At 35.2% G+C, this 9,468-nt stretch overlaps 1 protein-coding gene across 1 annotated transcript; it reads left to right on the plus strand.

Annotated features, from left to right (window-relative positions):
* Nucleotides 1-259: 259 nt before the first annotated feature.
* Nucleotides 260-8,139, plus strand: LOC111376944 (T-complex protein 1 subunit gamma-like). Its single transcript, XM_022999960.1, has 13 exons — nucleotides 260-416; nucleotides 1,766-1,827; nucleotides 2,317-2,389; nucleotides 2,568-2,635; nucleotides 2,819-2,888; nucleotides 3,398-3,466; nucleotides 3,544-3,615; nucleotides 4,658-4,731; nucleotides 5,076-5,738; nucleotides 5,816-5,941; nucleotides 6,365-6,469; nucleotides 6,548-6,622; nucleotides 7,587-8,139. Exons 1-13 carry the CDS (start codon nucleotides 392-394, stop codon nucleotides 7,776-7,778), a joined length of 1,674 nt encoding a protein of 557 aa, XP_022855728.1. The 5' UTR covers nucleotides 260-391; the 3' UTR covers nucleotides 7,779-8,139.
* Nucleotides 8,140-9,468: the final 1,329 nt, after the last annotated feature.

Consider the following 9,468-nt stretch of genomic DNA (forward strand, 5'->3'; position numbering starts at 1 on the left):
TTTTCTTCTCAATTCTTCGTTTTTAAATATTGTAGATGGAAAAGCTTGCAGCTGTCAAGTTTTCCCTCTATTCAATGGTTCAAATTGGACCGTTTATGCCACTAAGCGATTGTTCGTGGGTTGGCCCGGTTGAATTTCAACCCGTAGTCGACATACATGGGTCGGGCTCCAATTCTTTTTCTTCTTTTTTCTTCCATCAAGATCCGACCCACCCGGCTGGGCCCGCTTTGGTCCATTTTCTCAATTCCAACTGTTCTATTCCAAAAACCCTTCGAGGGGTTTCTGGACGTTGAATCAAGCATTCAAAGCTGCCTTTTCTGTCTTCTCTTCACTCGATCCTCTCTGCTAATTTAGTACTTCTGTTCTAATCAAGTTAAGATCGAAGCGGAAAATGCATGCCCCTGTCCTCGTTCTCAGTAAGTATTATTAGTCTTTTTGCTTAACTCTCTCTCTCTCTCTCTCTTTTTTTTTAATTCTATGCCCTTTTTGTGCTGCTGTTTCTTTCTCGCTGTATTCTTGAATTTTATATGTCCAGTAGAAGAGGTTTTTTTTTTTTTTTTTTTTTGGCGGAATAAGTGAAAGTGTGGATTGAAGAAGGGAACTCTCTGCGTAAGTAATTATATGGATGTAAAATTCTGGTTTGATGTATTCATTTGGTCCTCTTAGTCACGTGTTGAAAAGGCTTAATCGAGGCAACTGCATTTGGTGTATCCATGCGAACTAGAGTTACTAAACAAGGATCCAGTTTAGGATTTTTTATAGGATGTGGAGGAGGGGGAGCATGGACTTTATTTGTAAAATTAATAAAGCCTGAGATATTTAATGTAACACCGTGATTTGAACTTTGTCTGATATTCTTGAGTTTGTAGCCTGCTAGTTTGAGTGTGATCTTCGCGGTGTGTGGGAAAAGCTGATTATTGTGTGAGAGAAAGATTGACAAACCAGCTATTGTAAACTCGCAATGCTTTAAATATCTGTTTAGAAAACCTGGATTCCATTTTAAATATCCACGTAGGGTGTGAAAGAAAGGGATTATGTATTGAATCTAGTATTATACATTACATGTGAAGTTAAGAAAGCTTGATTTATGTGAATCTAACACCGCAATTTGAACTGCTGGTCCAATTTGATTGACTTTTGTAGCCTACTACCTTGATGTTTGAAATGTGATCTTTGGGGTAGACTATTATTGCGCGAAAAAAATATCGATGAACTTGCCATTGTAAACTGCCGAGGGGGTTGAAGAGAGTGCGTTGTACTGAGTGGAGGAGGGCGAGATAGCTATACCCATGCCATCCATTTGAGCCCTAACCACTTACCTCAAACCACACTCGAGAATGCTAGTTATAAGCAACTACATGTAAGCTGATTTCACACATCACATAGCCAAAAGAGGCTGGAATTCGTGTAACTCAGAATTGGGACAAAACAAAACCATGGAATGAATTAGGACTTCCTTCTGTTTAAAACAGCTTTCTTATGTCTTATGTTAACAAAGTGGAGCCGAGTGCTTCGTTTGATGTAAGCACAAGGTGAACTGCAATACTTTATTCTCTTCCTCTTTGAACCAAAAACCTATTTGCCAATAGAAGTATAATGCTTGATTAAAATTATAACTTTTTGTATAATGCATTTTTATCATCCAGCACCAGTAATGGCTGCTGAAAGAAGGCTACTGTTTTTCAGGCTTTATTTGCTTGTGCTATCCATTAACTTGTTGTACCTTCTACCTTTGCTGATGTGTAATTCTATTTTAATGGAGCAGAAGATTCATTGAAGCGGGAGTCTGGAAACAAGGTGCACTATGGTAATATTCAAGCTTCGAAGGTAGGACAAATTCTCATGCTCTTTCTTGTTAATCTTTGTCTGCTAATGGTTGTCAACTTGCCCCTCGCTAAAAAGTAACATGGTTGTAAGTTGATTGAGCTCTGTATGGTATTTGTATCTAGTGAAGTAAAGTTTACACTTATGCAACATTCAAGCTGTAGATTTTCTATTTGGTTGGTTTGGAGGAAGGGGTTGTTTTATTGGTGTAACTCTAAGATGATTAGCATGAAATAGCCAACTTTAATTGGCCTTATGAGTTTCTTGAAAGTATTTTTGAAATGTCATTAGGTTATGATTTGTTTGAAGTATCTCCATGTTACATGAGTGAATTTTCACCTTTGTATAATTCTTGCAAAATTTATTTCAATGATTTACAATTATGCTGTTGTTCCATTTTTATCCCGGTTTACCATGATGCTGTTGTTCCATTTTTATCCCATATCTTTAAATTAAATTTATCTTTACCGAAATTTTGATTATCCTTTTTAGGCTGTCGCTGATATTATTCGTACTACTTTGGGTCCACGATCTATGCTGAAGATGCTGCTTGATGCAACTGGAGGTGACCTTATGAACCATATTTTCCCTTATTTAAAAGATATCTAAGGGGAATTTATTTTCTTGAACTATTATTATTGTTATTGCTAATTAGTGTATGTAACGATTCATTTAACTCAGTTTTCTCTTTCCTTGTTTCATTTTATACTGTCTTTGATCAAATCTCATTTTCTGCATATCAGGTATTGTGGTGACGAATGATGGAAATGCTATTCTCCGAGAGTTAGATATTGCACATCCTGCGGCGAAGGTAAAATCTCTTTCTTCTTTTCTTTCCCCTTGAATTTCTCTAATTTTAAGCAGTTTAACTCCTATTAACACCTGCTTGCATTTGACTTGTATTGTGTTCCTCTGAATGTAGCTCTGTATGCTTAACTCTAATTTTATTTCTTGATTGCTCTTTTGCATATATGCTTTTCGGATTTGGTGGCAGTCGATGATTGAGCTAAGCCGAACTCAGGACGAGGAGGTAGGAGATGGAACAACATCTGTTATCGTTCTTGGTAAAGATTGCTTACTTTTACTCATGTTTTTTGGTACCCCTCTGTGATGTATATGTGGGTTCTTCTAACCAAGATGTTTCATTCGTTATATTAATGGGTGTGAATGGAGATTGATCGCATGGGTGATTTCTCTAACCATCCACTACCAAAGCAAGACTGGTTCCTTTCTTTTGATCATTAATGTCATTTCACTCTTTTTATTTACTCAACTCAATCTCCCACAGCATGATAAATTTTGGACTTTGCATTTTGAATGGCATTTTTGGATCAGAAGCTCCCCCCCCCCCCCCCCACCCCCCAAAAAAAGAAAAAAATTGCTAGATTTAAATGAAAAGCCTATAATATGCTGGTTTGGAGAATTGTAATGTGGTGTCATGATGGCTTGAGGCTTCATTGCTAAGGGTTTGAAGTGTGCCAAAAAATATAAAATAAAAAAAAATAAAGAAATACTATATACACTGATGATTACGGGTGAAGGCTCAATTTTTGCGTAATTTTTTTTGTTGAAGCTGGTGAAATGCTCCACGTCGCAGAAGCCTTCATTGACAAAAACTATCATCCTACAGTCATCTGTCGAGGTAATATTCTATTCCTATGCTATTTTCTGTTCTCCTGTTCTCCAGGGTGACAAGTTTCCTATGCTACTGCACTATAGCTTATAATAAAGCTCTAGAGGATGCCATTGCCGTGCTTGACAAAATTGCTGTGACTGTCGACGTGAAGGATCGTAAGTTTTACCTCTCTATTTTTATAATTGAAAGTCTGGAAATATTTCATATTTAACTACAAACTCTTACTTAGAATGATGTGGATTTTTTGGCTTGTTCCTTGTGGCAAGGATTGTGAACATGTCTTCTTGTCAAAAATATGTAAAGCCAGCTTTTCCCTATAAGGCACTTCTGTTTATTACTTTCACGTTCAGCACATATATTTTATGTCATTAAAATATTTTCTCATCTTTATGCCATGGTAATGTTTTTTTATGTCATTAAAATATTTTCTCATCTTTATGCCATGGTAATGTTTCTTTCCCCTAAGCTCTCTTCTCTTGGCTGCCCTTTGTGGCCTGCTTGTTAGAGAACGCTAAAGAATTATATCTTGTGGGCAAATACTTTTTTGAACTTGACGACAGGATCTGCAAAATGGATAGTAAAAATTGTTTAGTTTTCAGCTGTGATCTTTAAATTGGAAGTATGGTAAAAGCCTAGCACGATTGTTCAGATTGGCTCTAAACTGTTTTACTATTTATATAAATGTTCACAGTGCATCAGATCCTTCATTCTTTATTCTTAATATTCTTTTGTTGTTTACTTATATTTTTTCCACACTATCTGAACTTTTAGTTGTTGCTCACTGCTTTAACGAGACTTAGGGCACTGCATTCGCAATTAATTGGCGTCATATCAAAACTTGTCTTAGTTTATCTATTAAGTTCATCTGTTTCAACTGATAAAAGAGGACATATGCCCCATCTTTTACTTATTGATGATGGAACAAGGCTTGTCATGAAGTTCTTTCGAACAGTATTCCCATCCGTCGTTAACTTAATCTATGATGTGGTAGAGTTTTTGTTTCAAATTGCGATTTTTTATTCAACTCGAAGTGACATCACTTTAGGCTTTTGTTGAGTCATCTAGTGTTTTCCTTGTATCAAATGTTGGGAAGACATTGTTACATTTGTTTTCAAGATTCCCAGTTATCCATCTCTCTTGGAATTCTAATGTTGTGTATCTAATTATGCTAATGGGTACAGAATGTTTATCTGGCAGGTGCATCTATGTTAGGACTTGTCAAGAGTTCTATTGGGACAAAATTTACTAGTCAATTTGGGGATCTGATAGCAGTAAGTATTCACTCATGGTTAACCTTTGCACAGTTATTGTCCAACAACACCCCCTCTTGCTCATTCTCCCATTTCCCAACATAAAAATGTACACACTATATCCCTTTATGTATTAAATTTCGTGCGTCTTGGAAAACTGGATTCTATGCTGGCCGCATTAATATGGAAGGTGAGATAAAAAAGAATTTTACTTGTTCCGTATTAGGTGAAACGTTAGATAACATAAAATTATGATTTTATGAGAAAACCTAATTAAAACACATCCATAACAGTACAATGTTTTGTTGTTCATATTTTGATTATAAGTAGTACCCACAGGATATTTATTTTGATGAAACTTTCAGGATTTAGCAATAGATGCCACAACCACAGTTGGTGTGGATCTTGGCCAAGGTCTACGTGAGGTCGATATCAAGAAGTACATTAAGGTAGAAAAGGTTCCTGGTGGCCAGTTGGAGGATTCAATGGTTTTGAAAGGAGTCATGTTTAACAAGGACGTTGTTGCTCCGGGTAAAATGAGAAGAAAAATACTAAATCCAAGAATCATCCTTCTTGATTGCCCCCTTGAGTACAAGAAAGGAGAGAACCAAACCAATGCCGAATTGTTAAGAGAAGAAGATTGGAGTGTCTTGCTAAAAATTGAAGAAGAATACGTAGAGAACCTATGCATGCAGATATTGAAGTTTAGACCAGATTTGGTAATAACTGAAAAGGGGCTTAGTGATCTGGCCTGCCATTATCTAAGTAAAGCCGGTGTCAGTGCAATCAGAAGGCTTAGGAAGACGGACAATAACAGAATTGCCAAGGCATGTGGGGCAGTTATTGTTAATAGACCCGATGAGTTGCAGGAATCTGATGTTGGTACTGGTGCTGGTCTATTCGAGGTGAAGAAAATTGGAGATGAGTACTTTGCATTCATTGTTGATTGCAAAGATCCAAAAGCATGCACAGTACTTTTGAGGGGTGCTAGCAAGGATCTTCTGAATGAAGTGGAGAGAAATTTGCAGGTATCTTTGATTTTTGTATGCCAATATTTTTTTATCACCTATTTAGGTCACTGAGAGTTTCCAAAATGTCTGAACAGGATGCAATGTCAGTAGCAAGAAATATAATAAAAAATCCAAAACTTGTTCCTGGTGGAGGTGCTACTGAGTTGACTGTCTCTGCTATGTTGAAGCTAAGAAGTTCTTCTATTGAAGGCATAGAAAAGGTGAAGCACAATGTTCCATGCTCTGGTCTGCAATTATTTATTTGTTTCTGTCTCTTTTCAGAAAAATCTTCTTTTAACTTTAAATAATCATGTTTTACCTCTGAACTCCAGAACAGAAAACGTTGCTAAAATCCATTTGTTAAGAGTCGATCAAACATGAGCATATTGCAGTAACTGGGTACATAGTAGATACAACCTTAACTAATTCTACTCATAAACAATATAAGTATCATCTGTTGCAGACTTGCAGTCAAAATTTTATTTGGAATCATGAAGTCATTTGAGCACTTAGCTTGCACATGTAACACGTATATTTTTTATGATACAGAAACATGAAATAATAATTATTATTATTATTATTATTATTATTATTATTATTATTTTGAATTTAACTTTCTAATACGTGCGTTTATGCATTAACAGTGGCCTTATGAAGCTGCTGCAATTGCTTTTGAGGCTATACCACGGACTTTGGCACAGAACTGTGGAGTCAACGTGATTCGAACTATGACTGCCTTGCAAGGAAAGGTAAAATCTCCTTCCTTGTGTTTACTTTGATATAGTAACTCATAAGTGTATCTCAGAATTGTTGTATATTATATATAGCATGCAAATGGTGAGAACGCATGGATTGGCATAGATGGGAATACCGGTGAAATTGCTGATATGGAAGAGCGCAAGGTATGAATTTTTTTTCTTTCTTTTTTTTTTTTTTGCCCCTTTTTTGCTTTAGTGTTGGTTATAATTAGTAGGTAGTATCTGCTGTTAACTTAAAATTGCCAATGGTTACTGAGAAATATTGGTTTAAAATAAATAAATAAATCAATCAATTGAGACCCACATTAAGGCCCACCACAGAGTTTAGTGTGCAAAAAATGCCTCAAGGTGCTGATTTGAGGTAGTTTGAGGCTTATGCCATAGTTAATGTGAGGCGTGTGCCTCACAGCAATGCCCAAGGTTTGTGGCCCACAAAACATAAAATATTCCAACTGGCTTTTTGAAAATAGCCCAGCTTCCTGTTTCTCATAAGACCCATACTGCCACCACGAACTAACATAGCCGTTCTGTGATAGAAATTCTCATGTTTGTTTGCACAGTTCAAATTATTTGCAGGTATTTTGAAGATTGTTTATTATTATGAGTTTAGTTTGCATTTCAACAACTTTTAAGACATTTTTTGGGTTACTATGAGGTTTACACCTCAAAGTGCCTTGATGCTTACACCAAGTCTCATGATGGTAAATGCTTTAGTTACGTCTTTTTAAACATAATTATTTAGTGCTTATGTGAAAATGATTTTTTGAGAAGTGATGTTAAAAAGTATGGAAAAGATATGGGGAAACGTGAAAAATGAATTATTTTATTTTTTATTTTTCTAGTATTTATTTGAGAATGTATGGCTAAAAATGAGTGTGATAGAGAAGTAACTTTTAACTAATCACTTTCAAACAAGGGATTATTTACAAACATTTAACATTCTCAAGTATCAAAGCTATTCATTCTTGTACCTATAGTTGGACAGTTTTGTAATTGCTAAAGTGTTTTGAGTTACAAATTATCTTAATCACTTCACATTTATCCTTTTAAAGTGTACTTTTACTATTCGTATGGTTCCCATGTATTAATTGATTGTATGAATTTCTAGATATGGGATTCGTACACTGTGAAGGCACAGGCATTCAAGACTGCCATAGAAGCCTCTTGCATGCTTCTGAGAATTGACGATATAGTGAGTGGAATCAAGAAGAAGCAGGCACCTGGAGCAAGCCAAGGTCCATCAAAGCCTAAAATCGAGGAGGAAGGTGATGCTGACAACGAGCAAATGATTCCTGAATAACCATAAATCGAGATTGGAAGACAGTTGAGTAAAAGTGTAAACAGTTACTGGGATTTTGATCAAGTTGATTCCTGACAGTTTTGGCGGAATGAGTGTATTTGCTGTGTGTTCCGCTTGTGGTTTTGTGTTAGCTGTAAAACAAGTCTTGTAACTGTAGGAGGAACTTGCAGACCAGTTGCACTTGGTAGTCTTCCTTTTCATTTTTATTTTTATTTTTATTTCTATTTCCCGAGTTAATACTTTATGTATCTGAATTCTGATAATGCTTAGGTTTCAAACGAACTTACTATTTGGTTTGTAATTCTCGAGATACTGTTTTCTCGCGATTTTAGTTTCTAATATTAATATGGTCGATGAAAAACATTCTACTCCAGTATTTCGACCTGAGTTTAGGGATGAGCAAATCTTTTGAAACGAATGGACCGACCCGAACCTAACGGTTCTTGTCAAATTAAATACCTGAACGGGTATCTGAATTGAGAATCGACGGGTACGGTTCTGTTCTTGGTTCTAGACCAAGAACCGAATAAGAACTGAATCTTTCTAATTTTTTTTTTATATTGAATAAATCAAATTATTTTAATTTTAATTTTTTTTAAACAAATTAACAATTTCTAAATCTAAATTTTTGGTCCAATAATTTGTTTCATTTCTAATTTTTTAATTTTTGGCTCAATTACTCATTTTATTGTATCATTTCTTAGCCCAACAAGATCCAACCCACTAAATAACCTTAAACACTTACACTAAAGTATATAACGCTGTCTCGACTCTTGTAGCCTCGTTGACTTTCCAAAATCTATACAATCGTCAACCGACGCTGTGACCTTCGATCGAAACTGTGACCTTCGCCAACCGAAATTTTGACAGTAGCGATTATTTGAATAAAGTAGTCTACTAGTTTCTGATATTTCAAAATCATTGAATGTGTTATTAGTTGTATTTATATAATGTTGTTATAAATGTTAAAAAATTTAATTATAGTACAAAATTGAACGGAATCGAACTGAATCGAATGGAACCGAACCCGAACGGTTCTATAATTATATTTGGACCCGACGGTTCCATTTATTAAATACCTAAAAATTTTGATTCGAATCGACCCGTACCCACCCCTATCTAAGTTGTTGTTTACCGTAAAGACGGGTATTAGATTTGTACTTGGAAGTGAAAGTAGCCAATGGTGAAAAAGTACAGAATTCAGTTGTTGGAATTTTGCTGCGAAAACAATGGAAAGGGCTAGAGAAAAAGAAGCACGATTTTAATTTGGATGGCTATATTGGCTTTGTTGTTCTTATTTGTTGCATTACGTTTTAATTTTACTTAAAAGTTAAACCTTGCTGATTGTAGCACGTGTTTTTAATTTTTCTTCTTTTTTTAATGTCAAGTTATGATCTTCACTCTCTCGATATTTAGAGCATCTCATGATTGTTTCTACCCAAATACTATGAGGGGAAAATATTTTTTGTTTAGTGACTGTAATCAATTTAAATTATAAATAGATAGAAATAAGTGAGGGATAAATGAATAATGTTAGTAAGTTTCACAAAATATGTTGATAAAAGTTATTCGACCATTTCAGTTATATAATAAACCCTTCCCAAAAAAGCCTAAATCCTCAACGATTTTCTTGGACGGATATGGTTATAAAATATGAATTAGGCTAATTAATGAAAGGGATGCAAAATAA

The sequence above is a fragment of the Olea europaea genome, unplaced genomic scaffold, assembly GCF_002742605.1.
Source record: "Olea europaea var. sylvestris unplaced genomic scaffold, O_europaea_v1 scaffold1584, whole genome shotgun sequence".
Classification (NCBI taxonomy): Eukaryota; Viridiplantae; Streptophyta; class Magnoliopsida; order Lamiales; family Oleaceae; genus Olea; species Olea europaea.

Coding starts and splice junctions, on each gene's coding strand:
- LOC111376944 (XM_022999960.1), top strand. CDS start 392: ATGCATGCCCCTGTCCTCGTTCTCA. Junction 1,828..2,316: donor GTAATATTCAAGCTTCGAAG/GTAGGACAAATT, acceptor TATCCTTTTTAG/GCTGTCGCTGATATTATTCG. Junction 3,467..3,543: donor TCCTACAGTCATCTGTCGAG/GTAATATTCTAT, acceptor ACTGCACTATAG/CTTATAATAAAGCTCTAGAG.